Source organism: Sceloporus undulatus, chromosome 5 (assembly GCF_019175285.1).
Source record: "Sceloporus undulatus isolate JIND9_A2432 ecotype Alabama chromosome 5, SceUnd_v1.1, whole genome shotgun sequence".
In the NCBI taxonomy this organism is placed as follows: Eukaryota; Metazoa; Chordata; class Lepidosauria; order Squamata; family Phrynosomatidae; genus Sceloporus; species Sceloporus undulatus.
In genome coordinates, this window is record NC_056526.1 from 145,655,204 (window position 1) to 145,671,010 (window position 15,807).

A 15,807-nucleotide genomic window follows, 5' to 3' on the forward strand; every position below is an offset into this window, starting at 1 on the left:
CTAACATATTCTTATCATATGCTTAAGATGATTGCAAGTGTGATTTCCCCAAGCAGAAATTTGTGTTCCTTTTTTGTTCCTTCCTCATAGCTGACAACAATATAGAGTCTTAGCCTGGAAACACAGTAAACAGTGGCTTTTAAAATCTTGTTGCCTATTCACTACAAGTATATATACTGATGAGGCAATCTGTAACATGGACATTTACAATATATTTAAGTCTCTTAAAAAGGTAAACTTGTTTGTAGAAGAAGCTGATCATGCAAGTTTCTTCCAGTGAGGATAATTTTGTGAGTGCATTATCAGCATGATGCAGCTTCTTATGAAAACACTTTTTTTCCTTCCATCACATCTGTGAACGATTAAAAGGTTGGTTGTGATTACTACATCTAGTTTTGAGTTTTTAATGGAAATCTGGGAGTATAATTGACTTAATAAATAAAAATGTGTTAATTGGAGGCTAATTTTATTTCAAAAGTTTTATCACCATCTTTGTGTGTTATATGTAGTACATTCTGAAGAAAAGTGCTTCATATCTTATTTTTTGTTACTAAGAACTCTATAATTTTATGAAAGAAAGTATGAGGCAGTTATTTTCCTTGTGATTCATGTACTAGCTAGACCAGCCTTCAAATGGGTTGGACTACCATAGCCATCATCCCCCCACTAGTTTGGAGAAGGCTGAGCCAGAACAATCCTTTCTTCCTAAGATTCAAGTTAAGGATACTTTGTAATGTGTAACTGAATGAAGAGGTGTTCATGAATTTCTTTGACAACCACTTATTGCCCTGTGAATGGTTTTCCTAAGAGAATTGCAGATACCAAGTTAGTTGATGAAAAACTCTACAGGGCTTAGGCATCTCTTTGGGAAATGCATCTTGGAAACCTGAGCTATAAATCTCTCAACTCATCACACTTTTCTCAAAATGAATGGAAAAATATATTACTGACATAGAAGAGATAGGGCGAACTTAACAGAGTGCATACATGCCTGTTAGCAAATACTGATGATGCACTTTTGTTCAACAAATAGCCATTGTCTTTTGTTATGGAACAGACAGATATCTAATTATGTAGAGATCTTACTTTACTTTTACCTCATCTGTTTTTAATAATTCAGATTTTTCTTAGGGAGATTCTTCATATTATGTTAATATCATCATGTCTCCTGAATTGTTAATGTATTTTTTTTACACAAAACCATCTCATTTACAGATATAAAAAATTAAATGTAATTGGTTGGTTTCAGAAAATGTTATCATTACTGAGAGAGACTATAATTCTGATTGAATCAATTTCAGTCTTCAATGTAGTTATGACAATAGGGCTTACAGATAAGATTCTAATCTTGAGTTGAGTTATTGTATGCTTTCATATTTTTAATCAGCCTAATAATAATAAATCTTAAATTAACACCCAACGTTTTGAGTTTAGAATTTGCACATTATGATATGGAAACCATGCTTTTTATTCCCAGTGAGGCATCTAGCTCTGTTTTCTTGGGAAACTTTAACACATAACAGCTGTCTTGTGGAAATCTAATCTCAATGTGTTTGTTTCATAGCAACATAACACTTATATTATAAAGACATTGCACTGAAGTGGAACAGTTTTATCTAAACAACCTGTACCTTTGGCTCTGCCCATGAGATTGAGGATTTTTGTCTTAATGTGTGTGCAGCTACCATAATTTAGTTGTCTTAACTGGTTTCTTCACATTTATGACGAGGGTACATTTATAAGAGAGAGATACATTCTCCACATGTAGACCATCGTCCCTGACATGAACCCTGATTGCACATTCTTTGTATGAGAAGATGAGGCTGCTTAGGACAAAATGGTCTGACAGTGATGGCCCTGCATTCTTGCTCAAGTCTATTGTAGCTGTGTTATTTGAATGACTCAGTTGGGTGTGGGTTGCTCAGTTTTCAAGGTTACCTTCAAGAAAGATTCTAGATTCTAGCCTTGAGTTTTGTCTTTGTGACAAAAAGATCTTTAGTTTTCCGTAGGTTTTCTGGGCTGTGTGCCCACATTCTTCCAGAATGCAGCCACAGAGCCTGGGAAACCCACAGAAGACTAAGGATGTCAGCTGTGAAAGTCTTTGACTTCACATATGAGATCTTTGTTTGGGTGTATTGATAATTTAAAATTCAAAAGTTTATACAGTGATTTTTAAAAGGAATCAGCCTATGGATAATATGAGACAACATTAAGCTGTTTTGTGGTACACTGTGATAATGGTGTATATTTAAGATTGCTCTTTAATGTGCACATGTTGTTGGAACATCCAGTTGTTATAATGGAACTTATAGAATCCTTTGAAATTTTATTTACTCAGTTGAAACTGTTCTTTTTAAAGGTATCCTTTGAAATGCACAAAGAAAACCTTTCTCAAATGTTCAGGGAATATCAAGAAAAAGAAGATGATGATTGTGGTGTTGGTCCATCCACCGTACTTAGAACTGTTTCAGGCACAAATAAAGAAGCTGAAATTACATCAAGCCACCAGCAACTGGAAATAAAAGGAGTTGATATTTCTGGGAATGATGTTGGTCATGATGATGCCAGAAACAGTATTTTAAGAGATGTAGATGGGCCATCTGCACTTGCAGAAGAAACTAATTCAGAAGTGAGTGAAGAAAAAATAAAAGAAAGGAAAAATGATCAGAGATCCTCAGACTTAAATAAAACCCCACACCTAGAAATCCCCATAGAGTCTGAAATGACAAAACAGAGTTCAGAAGCCTCTTCAAATGGAACAGTTGAAACAAATCACAAGGAGGACATTATAACCACTACTGAAGCACAGTCATCTTCAGAAAATGCAAATGGAGAAACACTTGAAAGCCCAGAGATATTAGAAAAGCTAACACCAGAGGTGGAGGAAGAGGAAGAAGATTTTGTTGATTTAAAAGAGGAGAGCAACCTACCGTTTACCTCAGAGGAACGTGCTTCTAAACCCAATCAAGAGCATACCTTAGAGGAAAGCAAGATAACACAAGTGATACCACCATTGAAAGAACCTGTTTTAATAGAATCAGAATCCAAAAGTGTTGAGGCATCAGTGGAAACACAACAAGGGCCAGGTTCCTTTCCAGGGATCAATGCTTCTAAAATCCATGATGGAAAAGGTCAACCAAATTCAAATGTGGAGAAGACAGATGGAGAAAATACTGATCACCCTCAAATGAAAACAACTATAGATAATATGCCACCCCATACGTCAGAAATTTTGGTGGCTTCAGACAAGAAAATTGCCAAACTTGATGTTTCCAGTGTTGCATCAGATACTGAAAGATTGGAGTTAAAGTCAAATGCAAGTCTGGAAGCAAATCAGCCTGTTAGGTCAATTCCTGAGGTAGGTTTTGCACCACTCTTAGTAGTTTACTTAAATTAAAAATGTTAATCAAATTATAAGGTTGTATGATATTTTATGGCCTTATTGGACCTCCAATAAGTCTCTCCTCTGTTGATATGTGCTTCATATTGACTACCATTGCTTAGTTGGAAAAGAACTGGCCTAATCAGTGTTTAAAACTTTGTAAAAATTAAGTGAAAGTGTGAAGTTGAAAACAAACTAACACTTAAATGCTTATAATACATTAAAATTACAACTGACAAAACATGTGCATCATTTACTCATTACCGTTTAGCATTTAGGTCAGTAATGCTAAATGATTTAATAGTTAAAAAGTGATGTACTTAAGTGCTTCCCTCCTGCAGAGACATCTTCCAATGGATTACCATCATCCTACTCCATACTTCCTCAAAGGAGGTGGTAGATCATATTCAGCAGCAATATATGCACCCTATGTGGTAAGGTTTAGCTGCTGCTTATTTTTGTCTTAGCTGGCAGAGATGGTGGCATAATTGCTCTGTAGTGTGTAGAATTGATATAATTAGTCACCATTTTGATGTAGTCATCAAACCTTCAGTAGAATTAGTAATGTGCATTAAAACATTTTTTAAAAGGTATGTTCACACTTCTCCTGAACTAAGATTTCTTTGAGGTGTCAGTTAATTTTCAGTTTGAAATTCAGCTTGGTTTTTTAATATACATTTTATTTATGAAGACATCTAGGCAGCAAGACCTATCGGGTCAAAGCATAGGAGCTGTGTCAGATGGACAAAGAAGGGATTCTAGGTCTACCATGTTTCGTATTCCTGAATTCCGATGGTCACAAATGCATCAACGATTACTCACAGACCTGCTCTTTTCAATAGAAACAGATGTACAGATGTGGAGAAGGTAATGTGTCCTGTGAAAATAGAAATGTTCGTTCCATGGAATCTGAAAAAAATGGTTCTATTCACTCTCCAATTGATCAGTACCTAGAAGTTTGTTGTTGTGTGCTTCCAAGTTGTTAAGGCAATCCTATGATGGAGGGAGGAGCCGAGCGAGGATTCTTGACAGAATTTTTTCAGAGGAATTCCCTTTGCCTTCCTCTAAGGCTGAGAGAATGTGATTTGATTGATTTTCTGTCAAAATTGTTTCCTGACTTCACTTGCTCTTTGTTCATTCTATCCTCCCACTTACCCAGCATCCCCATGTTAAGTTTTGTTTTCATCATAGGGAAGATAATGTGTGTAGAATCAATAAAGCCAGGACTTGATAAATATACAGCACATCCCACCCTGATCTTACCCTTTCTTTGTTGCACTATTTTTTTAAAATGTAAAAACCATCCTTTGATAAGGGATAAAATGTGAAGGTTGTTGGTAGTAAATCGGACATTCTACAGGTGCCACATGGAGGAGGCAAAACCATGGATGGAAGCTGTGTCGATGTGTTAAAACAAATTAAATTTCCTTGTTTTATATCTTTAAAATACTTGTTTAATAGGCAAAGCTTATGTTTTTGTATGATAGTGTTTTCTTCTTAAGAGGCTTGAGTTCAGATCTAGTTTATATCTCAAGGGAAACTTAACGTCAATGATTTATACAGTGTCTTTTGCTACAGTAGATAATCAGACTTCATAATAATAAATAATTATTCACCACACACTTAGACACAGTTGCCAGTTGGTGTTCTGGACAGGATTAGAAGCATAAGGAAAGGGCAATTTCAGGTCAAGACAAAGGTGCATTGACAGTTGGGGATACTAATCTGTGGTTCTTGGCTCCAGGAGACATTTCTGGCTCATTTAGCTAAATGATGACATAAATATACTTTCTAAAAATGTTGTTGACGTTACCTATGTCCAGTGTTGTTTTACGTTGAGTTTTGTTTTTTGGCTAGCCATTCCACCAAGACAGTGATGGACTTTGTGAACAGCAGTGACAATGTCATCTTTGTACATAACACAATTCATCTCATCTCTCAAGTAATGGATAACATGATTATGGCTTGTGGTGGCATATTACCTTTGCTTTCTGCTGCTACATCTGCTATGGTAAGAAATAGCATTTCTAATGCAAAGGTGATGCTTTGTAAGAGGATGCCTTTACTTGTGCTTTGATTTACAGTGGTTTCACTCTCAAGTTCAGGTGGAATTGTTTATGGCTGTGCTGGGACAACGAAGGGGAGCAAAGTCAAGCAAAGTGACTATGTGATCTGAACCTCACTGTGCCCTTCTGGATTTGAGAGAAGAACTCCCTCATATGCTAACACTCTTTTCAATATTGTTCTGGTTTGACTTGCTATTTTCGGGCTATATACAGTATACACTCATCCTTCCATATTTGCAGATTTGATAGCTGCGGATTTGATTATTCATGGATTTGATTAATATGTTCTTTCTAGGAATCTCTACATCCTTCAGTGCAACTCTATTGTCAACTTTAACTAAAAGGTGCACTGAAAGATCTAGAGATTCCTAAAGAGAATACTCTACTAGGCATTTGTAGCTCCTCCAGTGCAGTTCTGTGGTCAGTGTCTGTTGGACATTGACCACAGAGTAGCACTGGAAGACCTAGACATTCCAAGAGAGGTGTCCTCTCGGGTAAAAAACATGGTGTTTTTGTTATTTGTGGTTTTTCCATATTCACGGCAGTCTTGCGCCCCTAATCCTAGCGAATATGGAGGGACGAGTGTACATGGCTTTGGGTCAAAAGGAAGTTTTTACTGAAACCTCAGATTTGCAGTGGTGGCCTATTTTGTATGTTCCTTTACCATCACCATAGTGACCTCTTCCTGTTTTTGTAAATTGGTATGTTACTTTTCTAAATACAGTTGCTGCATTTACTTTGGGCAGAAACTTAGCTTTAGAATAAATCCTCTTAAGGTATTCCTAGGAAGAATCTCTGTAGAAGTTCTTTAAGGTCTGGGGAGTCTACCTAGAGCAGCAGCCAGTGTAGGGTTCTGCCATCCCTGGGAATGTCTAAGGCCAACAATATTCAATGTGCACCAGACTGGCAGACAGTGGATTTTCAGAGAGGTCTCAGACCTTGTTAACAAAACTACTAGATGCTTGAACTTGAATTATGGCCCTCCCTTTCTTCCATTGTTGACACAAAATGTCTTCAATTTATACACTTTGACTTATTTCACATGTGATGCTAAGCTACATTTTGGCGGTGTGTAAAAGGAGCTTACTGGTTCCACTTCTGTACCTTCCAGACCACAGATCTGTTGACATAGCTTCCCATTTCTTCCAAACAAGATATAATTGTAATTTTTTTGAACTTATGGTTACACTGTGTATATATTTTCTGGAAGTAATTACTTTACAAATTGTCTTTTATGGTACCTTAATAGATGATGTTTTGCATTACTTTATTCAGGCTCTCCTTTTTACTGAAGCTATGACTCAGATACACAATTTGTTTATTGATAATTTTATAATGACATGCTTTGATAATTTTATATAGAGTTCTTCATGTTGTTGTTGTGTGCTTTCAAGTCATTTTTAACTTATGGCAACCTTAAGGTGAATGTATCAAGGTTTTTCTTGTCAGAATTCATTCAGAGTGAGTTTGCCCTTGTCTTTCTCTGAGGCAGAGAGAGTATGATTTGCCTAAGGTCACCCAGTGGGTTTCCATGGCCAAGTGGGCATTTGAACACTGGTCTCCCAATGTCCTAGTCCAACACTCACACTGCTACACCATGCTGATTTTTTCCGTTCTGCATAGAATCTGTTAAACATTTACACTCTTCTTAACTATAAAATAGTGAGAGTCACTCAGATTTATATAATACTTTGAAATCATAAAAACTAGAACTAAAAATACCAGTATAGTAGGGGAAAACATAATACTGTACTGGTCATCAGTAAATCTTGGTTTGACCATATTACACCAGTTTTAAAATTTCTTCACTGGCTGCCAATTAGCTTCCGGATGCAGTACATGGTGTTGGTTATTACCTTTAAAGCCCTACATGGCTTGGGTCCAGATTACTTGCGGGAACGCCTCTCCCTACATAATTGCCCCACATTCTCAGATCATCCGCAAAGGATTTATTACAGTCACAGAAAACTAGTTTAGTGACAACTTCCCAGAGGACTTTTTCTTCGGTCACTCCAAAATTGTGGAATGACCTGCCGGAGGTGATCCATCTTGTTACCATCTTAGACGCCTTCAAAAAGGCTGTCAAGATGGATCTCTTCCAGTAGGCCTACCCAACCTGCCCTCACAAAGGAGACCCACATCTGCTATAACAGTCCTCTCCATCTTTGATTATTTTAAATTGTGTTCCTTTGGAATTTTAATGCAAATTTTATTGTCTTAAAGGTGGGAGGATTGGGAGTTGAAATAGATTTTATTGTTTATTGTAATTTTACCTGTGTTGTAATCCCACCTAGGGAGAGGTGGGTAATATAAATAAAGTGTTGTTGTTGTTGTTGTTGTTGTTGTTATTATTATTCAGCAGGAAATGGGTCAATAGTGAAGGCAGAAATTCATTTAATCATCATTAAAAATTCAGGACATGTATTATGGAAAGTTATCTGAGCCGGTAGTAGCTGTATTTGCATCCAATAACATTGAACTGATGGCAAATTTTTAATTGATATTTAATGTTACTGTCCTCACATTTGCAATTTATGTTTTGGGCCATTGATGTGATTTCCTTTTGTTTTGTTTCCATGTTTGCATAAAGTAACAAAAGTTACAAGTTCCAAACAAACAAAATGGCTACAGACTTCTGCTAATATATTCTAGTACGTATATTAGAAAAGAAACCACTCTTCATTTAGGTAAAACATCCCTGTGTGATAATGTGGATGGAGATCAATTATGACAGGAATGGTTATATTGGATTTCAGCATTTCTAATATGATATTAGAGTTCAAGAAGCTGTTTACAATTTACACATGCGAAACGTTACTTTAGTATTAGGTTATGATAATGAATTAATAATTATAAAAATAAATGCTACTTTTAATGTTTCATTATGCAGCATGAATTAGAAAATATTGAGCCGACTCAAGGACTATCAATAGAAGCTTCTGTAGCCTTCCTGCAAAGATTAATTAGCCTTGTGGATGTGTTAATATTTGCAAGCTCTCTTGGATTTACTGAAATTGAGTCAGAGAAAAATATGTCATCTGGTGGAATTTTACGACAGTGTCTTCGCCTGGGTAAGAAATAACTGTCTAACCTTATTCCACATTTTGGTGCTTGTTTATTTTAAGCTATAAGACTGTATGTTGTAGGGTTAAATGAAGGTAGCCTCAGATGTTGTATGAAATGCAATATAAATTTTTCTAAGCTTACTTAATTTCTAAATACTAATTTAATCTGAATTTGCATATAGACTACAGATATAAACGGAAAGGTCACCATCAGATCTCAACTGAGAGGTAAAACAGACAGGTCAAATAAAGCGGTTTCCACTCACTTTGAAGGTGGTGGAGTGTTTAGATGATGCACACCTCCAAAGGGGGCCGAAACCAAATGAAGCTACTCTCTGGGGCTAAAAACTGGAGCAAAAAGAAGCCAGGATAGTTGGACTCAAGTCAGAAAATGCACACCTTCAACCCTGCATATAAATGCCCTGACGTGAAAGTGGTTCTGAAGGAGTGGTCCACCCTAACCCTAAAGCTGCATATAAATGTGCCAGTGCAGGTGCACATTTGAAATGGATGGAGCTCGGCAATGCCAAAAAAAAAAAAAAAAAAAAAGTGTTACACCTCCAACTTGCACAAGCTAGACAATCTAAGAGGACTCTTAAGGTGAAAGAGACATGTAATGGGGGCATTATTGTACTTTGCCAGTGTTTTACCTGGCACACTAAAAATGTTCTGATGCCCAGTACCGGTGGAGGTGTGTCTGTGTGGCCAATCAAAGGAGTGACAATCCAAGGGCATCTAGGCAGCTGGCAGTCGCCAGCGGTGTGTTTGTGTGATGGTTTGAATGCATGGTAGCCAGTAGTGCGGCATAACGCTGCACCGTTCAGTTGGACCACATGCATTCAGGGCACTTTGGGAAAAGCCAGTGCAAACATCAGGGTTTTGACCTACTTTTTGAAAATGCAGGTTCCGGCCACTTTTTCCTGCCTGTCTGTTCTGCCTCATAGATAAAAACTCTATCTAGGTGTCCTTAGGTAAGCCAATAATCTGCCAACCTCAGGCATCAGCCAGTGGTGGGCCAGTAGTATCCCTGTCTTAAATTGACTCTGTGAGGTTTCTTTATATAATATCAGTAAATCACTTTGAATACTTCACACTTTGAGACCATGTAAACATCAGGCCCAATTAAGTAAAGGAATGCCTTCTCTCTTGTCAGAATCTTTCATGTATTAAAGCTATACTTTCCATAAGAGCGATACACATAATGACAAAAGAGGCGGCCTTCTCTTTGATGAGGCCCCAACTTTGCAACTTCCTACCATGAGATCCTTGCCTGGTGCCAAAATTGTATCAATGCCAAGCTAGAGCATTTTCCGTGTGCACATATGGTTTTTTTTAAAATGAAATTTAGAACTGTATTTTAAAATGTAAATAAATATTTTTGATGCTGTCTGAAAGACTGGTCCCTGTTTATGTTTAAACATAATTGCTACTGCTGTCATGAAAAGTCTAGATTCCATCCAGTGTGAATAAACATTATATGGATCCTAGTGAAATTTAACATTGCTCTCTTGGGCTGCATCATTACATCAGAAATAATCCAGTTTGACACTACTTTAACTGCCATGGATCCATCCTATGGGATTCTGGGAATTGTAGTATTGTGAGAAACCAGAGTGCTCTTGACAGGGAAGGCTAAATGTCTCACAAAAATTACTACTCCCAAAATCCCATAGCAATGAGCTGTGGCCGGTAAAGTGGTGTCAAACTGGATTATTTCTGCAGTGTTTTTTTGGATTTAAGTAACAAAATGCTTGAGGAAAATTCTATCAGTTGTTAAAAGTTGCTTGATTTTTGAAGAAGATAGTTCTTTTTTTGAGATGTTATCCTCCCTCCTTGCCCTGCCTTGTTTTGTTTAGATTAGGAGTGCAATACTTGAAATTCATACTTTTTGTTGCAAATCCTTAAATAATCTTTTAAATATCCTATGTATTCTTTTGTTTCAGTATGTGCAGTAGCAGTCAGAAATTGTTTGGAGTGTCAGCAGCAGCATGTTCTAATGAAGCCTAGTGGAGAAAATGTTAAGGGTCAGAAAACAGTACAAGGCCTGATAGCAGCAGGAAGGTCTGGAGCAAAGGCAAGTATCTTCTGGCATTAAATGCAGGCAGATGTTGATACTGTTATCTCTGTGACCTGATGGATAAGTCTCTAGAGCTTTTTTGAAAAAATAGCAACATAGTGACTGGAGGGGAAAATGTGACATTTGAACAGCATGAACATTCATTTTAAGTTGTATATACATTAGTTTAACTTATAAGCTTTTTCAGCAAGAAGAGGAAGAACAACCCAATATGTCTTAAATATTGAATTTTCTTTTTCAGATTTTCTGACATGAAATAATTCTTTATAAAATACTATGGATATCCTTGATAGGGTGTGATTTGTGCATACCATTGGATGCTCTTTCATTAGAAGCCTTTGTAACAATGGTGAACTGATAATGGTTAGGGACCCTTTTACAATATTTTTCATCCCAAGTAAAATTATATATGTGCTATTTTATTCTGTACAGAGCCCAGTTGATATTGTAACTGGAGGGATTTCTCCAATAAGAGATATTGACAGACTTCTGCAGGATATGGATATTAACCGGCTCCGTGCAGTGGTATTCAGAGATATTGTGAGTTACAAAACATTTCCTACACACTGAATTTTATTGGTTGGTTTTCTGAACCAATATGATACTTAGAAAGAATGCCAGAATCTGCCTATGAGAATCATGAAACTGTGGAAAGAGCAGGGCAAGAATTTGTGGCCGTGATTAAAGACTTCAGCTTCCCATAAAATGCTGTCCCTGCAGGTGTCTGAAATTTCATAAACAATGTTCTGTTTTTTGTTCTTAATACACGATTTTCCCAATGTACAGCATTATCTTTTACAGTATACAGATATATTCCTCTTATTTCAATTCCAGTCATATAGCATCAGGTTGCTACATTTAAAATTGTCAATTTGTTTCTAAAAGTTTTTTGGCTCTCTAGGCAAAACAGAGCAATTGTTAAAAGCCATTAAGCATTAAATTCACCTGTCTGAAACATGGTAAGGCAGGGGTGGGGGGGCTAATCTACTTTCCAAAGAGAGACAGTTCTGCAATCAGGACAGGGTTACAGAAGATGCCCTGTCATATTTTACCACCAGCCTAACTTCTCTACGGGGTGGGACATATCACCTCTCATAACAGACAAAAAGGTTTATACAGTAGGATGTAGTATTTCAGATGTTTTGCATCCAAACTGTCCTTGGCTTTATGGATCTGAACCAACATACTTGAATTGAACTCAAAAACACATGGTTAAATGATCTACAAATTTTATGACCCTGCATTTAGTCTATCTTAAATCTTGGAACACTTTCCCAGGACAGGTAAAGATAGAATGTATTATATAATTTAGGCAAGAGGCAATTGTGGTATCTTTTTCCTTGGAAAAAGTGTAAGCTGGTATAGCAATTGAGGGTGGGTAAAGTCACTCTTCTCCACCACTGCCAGTACATGTGGCAGTACTGGAGCAAAGACCATCTCCAAGATGAAAGCCTGATTATTCATGGAGAGAGCTGCTTTATTTAGTGCATGTTGCACTTACTTGCTGATTTAAAACTTATATGGATTAAGCCTCAGTTTGTTCTCCAACATTCAGTCCCTCACTGCATCAAGGCAAGACTTCCACAACTTCATTGAATTGGTTTCCAGTTGGGGGGTTGGGAAGAGATAAGACAGTCCACAAATCCTGGATGATATTCTTCAGTAGTTCCATGATGGTCCAAGCAATAATCCCAGGAACCATGCAATAGTCCTAGTATCATTTTCTGGGAGGCTTTAGTCAAATAAGATTAGAATCACAAGAAAATGCTTTTGCCAGTTTCCCTATTAGTTACTTGCCTCAGAAAATGCCAGCATCAATGGTGTTCAATGCTACAGAGAAGATCTGTAAAACTCCTTATCTGCCAACAGACGTTATCCAGCAAGGAGAGGAAGATTGTTTTAATTCGCAAATTAAGCATGGAACTAGATAGAAAATGGTACAAATAATGTCCAGTGTGAAGCTTGAGCTACAGATGCTGTAGAATGTGGTGAAGGTTCTGAATTTATACAGTAAAACCTATGACTCAGGCAGATGATCATAGTTGGAATGCACCATTAAGACATGTGTTTTCAGACTATTAAAGGAGAAATCGAATGTAATATAAGGATGGATGGCTTGAAACCTTTTTCACTGATATACTGGTTTTCTTTGTGCAAATATTTTTTGTAGCATATCATTTACACCTTTTTACATGATTCTATTCTACTAGGTCAGTATTCCTCCATGTTACTATACCGCATATGTAGACCAGATCTGACTTAAATAAATTCAACTGAGATGACAGAAAATTGAATTAGTGAAAGATTTCCCATACCTTGGAATCAATCATTGATCAGAACGGAAATTGCAGTCAAGAAATTAGAAGACAGGGACTGGAGAGAGTAGCTGTGAAAGAACTAGGCAAGATTCTTAAGTACAAAGATATAAGACTAAACACTAACGTTAGGATCGTCCAAGCTATGATTTCCTATTACCATGTACAGATATGAGAGCTGGGCAGTGCAGAAAAAAAACTCATTTGAAATGATATGCTGGAGAAGAGAGCTGAGGATACTGTGGACAGCCAAAAAGACAAACAAGTACTAGAAAAGATCAAGCTTGAGCTGTCCTTGGAAGCAAAGATGACCAAATTGATACTGTCATACTTTGGCCACATCATGAGAAGACATTACTCACTAGAAAAGACAATAATGTTAGGAGAGTTGGAGGGCAGCAGAAAGAGACGAAGACTACATACCAGCTGGATAGATTCAATCAAGGAGGCCATGGCTCTGATCCTGCAGAACTTGAGCAGAGTAGTTGAATATAGGATGACTTGGGCCTGATAGAGACAGACAAAAATAAAGCTGCTTTGATTTACTTTGGAGGTATGCTGTTTAAATGATACATGCGTCCTAAGAGTCCAGAAGCCGCACCAAAGTCATGCTCCAGTCCTAAGGACTGGAGTGCAGCTGTAGTGCAGCTTCCAGACTCTTAGGACACAGGCATCATTGAAACACCATACCTCCAAAATGACCTGAAGCAGCTTTATTTTGGCCTGTCTGTATAGGGCCTTGGAGACATCTAATTCATGGGTTTGCCATGAGTCAAAGTTGAAACAAGGGCAGTTAACACACATTAAAGGTTCTACATCTATTTAATGTGTACACTTAGAAATAATCTATGATGGAATGTAGTAACTGTTTTTATTGCTCAATATGACCAACTTAGAAAAAATTTGAGAAATTAAGTTTGTAACAAGTGGTGATGTGTTATGTGTATTTTAAAGTATTTTTTATTTTTTTTTTAATATAGGAGGATAGCAAACAGGCACAGTTCTTGGCCCTAGCTGTAGTGTATTTTATCTCTGTCCTCATGGTATCAAAATACAGAGATATCTTGGAACCTCAGGATGAACGGAGACAGCCTCAGTCGGTTCAGTCAGTTAAGACAACAATAACAGGTAAAATGACTTGGGTTAATGACAGTTTCTGTTTTTGCATTTTTATGTGGGTGAAAGCTCTGTTGAACACAACAGAGTCAATGCTTGTATATGTACTTTGTTGGATGGTAGGTTACACATTCCCAGGCCACTTGATGTGGGGGACAAGTAATTTTTGTTTTTCTGATATGCCAGGTATCTATACAATTGTTTGTTTCTTTCCAGGAAACTCTCCAGAGACTGGCGGCCAATGACTCAGGGACTGGCATCAGTTCAGAGACTACCACTTTGAGTAGCACTGTACTGTTGTACTGGCTTTGATGAAAGCCACCAGATCTAACAGATTGACATATCCTGAAATGTGTTCTTTTCTTTTTTAAAAAACAACAACAAGCAGACAGATCAAAATGTTTATTAGACTTGGGCCTAAAACAAACTGCAGAAATAATCCAGTTTGAGACTGCTTTAATTGCTCTGGCTCAGTGCTAGTGAATCCTGGGAATTGTAGTTTATTGTGTCATCAGAGCTCTCTGACAGAGAAGGCTAAATGATTCATAAAACTACAGTTTCCAGAATTCCCTAGCATTGAACCAGGGCAGTTAAAGCGGAATCAAACTAGATTATTTCTGCAGTGTGTTTTGGACCCAAATATACTAGTTTTACAAATCGGTAAGAAACCTTCTGTAATTACTATTTTTAAATACTAAGTTAGTTTACTAGCCCTGAGGGATACTTGAGAACAGTCATGTAGAATTTATTTTTCAGAGGTGTTGTTGCTTTCGTCCCAGAACATTAATTTTTAATATTTTGTTGTCTCTCTCTCTCTCTCTCTCTCTCTCTCTGTGTGTGTGTGTGTGTATGTGTGTGTATGCACGCCTTTTGTGTAGCTAAATAGATTTTAAAAACTGTCTTAGTAATAATCCTCCAGGACAATTCTTCCTTTGAAAACCATAATTCAGCATTTTATTTATATCTTGGTATACCAGAATTCTACTGTATTTTTGCTGGAGAAAAGAGGAGAGCATATTAGTAAATGATTCCAAACTGAAAATGTCATACACTATTGGATAATGTTAAAGTGATATCTAGTAAAATTAAGTGTTTGATTGATACAACTGACTATAACTATTTTCAGTTCAGCTGTATATTTAGCTGATGGAATGGGTGGCTTTTGTCCATACAGATGGATAAATGGGTGTGGATGTGTTTTTGTATTAAAATTGCTAACACATCTCATTAGTGCCATGGTTCAGTAGGCCATATTTTTGTGTATATTATAGGCTTAACAATAGTGGAACCATGGTACTCTGGTTGTTTGGAAATGCTTCATATCTCATTTGTTTTGCTTCCCATTGGTATTGTTAGCATGACATTGGGCCTGAACAGACAGGCCAAAATAAAGCTGCTTCGGGTCACTTTGTGGAGGTATGCTGTTTAAATGATGCATGCGTCCTAAGAGACCGGAAGCCGTGCCAAAGCCATGCTCCAGTCCTAAGGACTGGAGTATGGCTTTGGCACAGCTTCCGACCTCTTAAGATGCATGTGTCATTTAAACAGCAAACCTCCAAAGTGACTTGAAGCAGCTTTATTTTGGCCTGTCTGTTAGGACCTTTAGTCTCATTGCTTTTTGAGTAAACATGACTTAAGTCAAAGTGTAACCTACTTTTCCTGGATATGGTAATCTGCAGCATCTTAGCTACTGTGCGTATAATATCTCTTTGTTGTTAAGGCTCATCTGTTGAGAAATAAATTCTTTATTTTATTTTCCAATAATGCTGCAATTAAAAAAATGATT

General features: G+C 37.1%; 1 protein-coding gene across 4 annotated transcripts in view; it reads left to right on the forward strand.

Annotated features, from left to right (window-relative positions):
* The window catches only part of LRBA (LPS responsive beige-like anchor protein), a 432,959-nt gene that overhangs the window by 97,465 nt on the left and 319,687 nt on the right, over positions 1 to 15,807 (forward strand). For all 4 annotated transcript variants that reach the window (XM_042467312.1, XM_042467313.1, XM_042467314.1 and 1 more), the window contains exons 23-29: positions 2,360 to 3,358; positions 4,074 to 4,249; positions 5,240 to 5,393; positions 8,339 to 8,519; positions 10,457 to 10,587; positions 11,023 to 11,130; positions 13,886 to 14,033. In XM_042467312.1, coding sequence (XP_042323246.1) covers positions 2,360 to 3,358; positions 4,074 to 4,249; positions 5,240 to 5,393; positions 8,339 to 8,519; positions 10,457 to 10,587; positions 11,023 to 11,130; positions 13,886 to 14,033 — 1,897 coding nt within the window. The remainder of the gene's footprint in view (positions 1 to 2,359; positions 3,359 to 4,073; positions 4,250 to 5,239; positions 5,394 to 8,338; positions 8,520 to 10,456; positions 10,588 to 11,022; positions 11,131 to 13,885; positions 14,034 to 15,807) is intronic.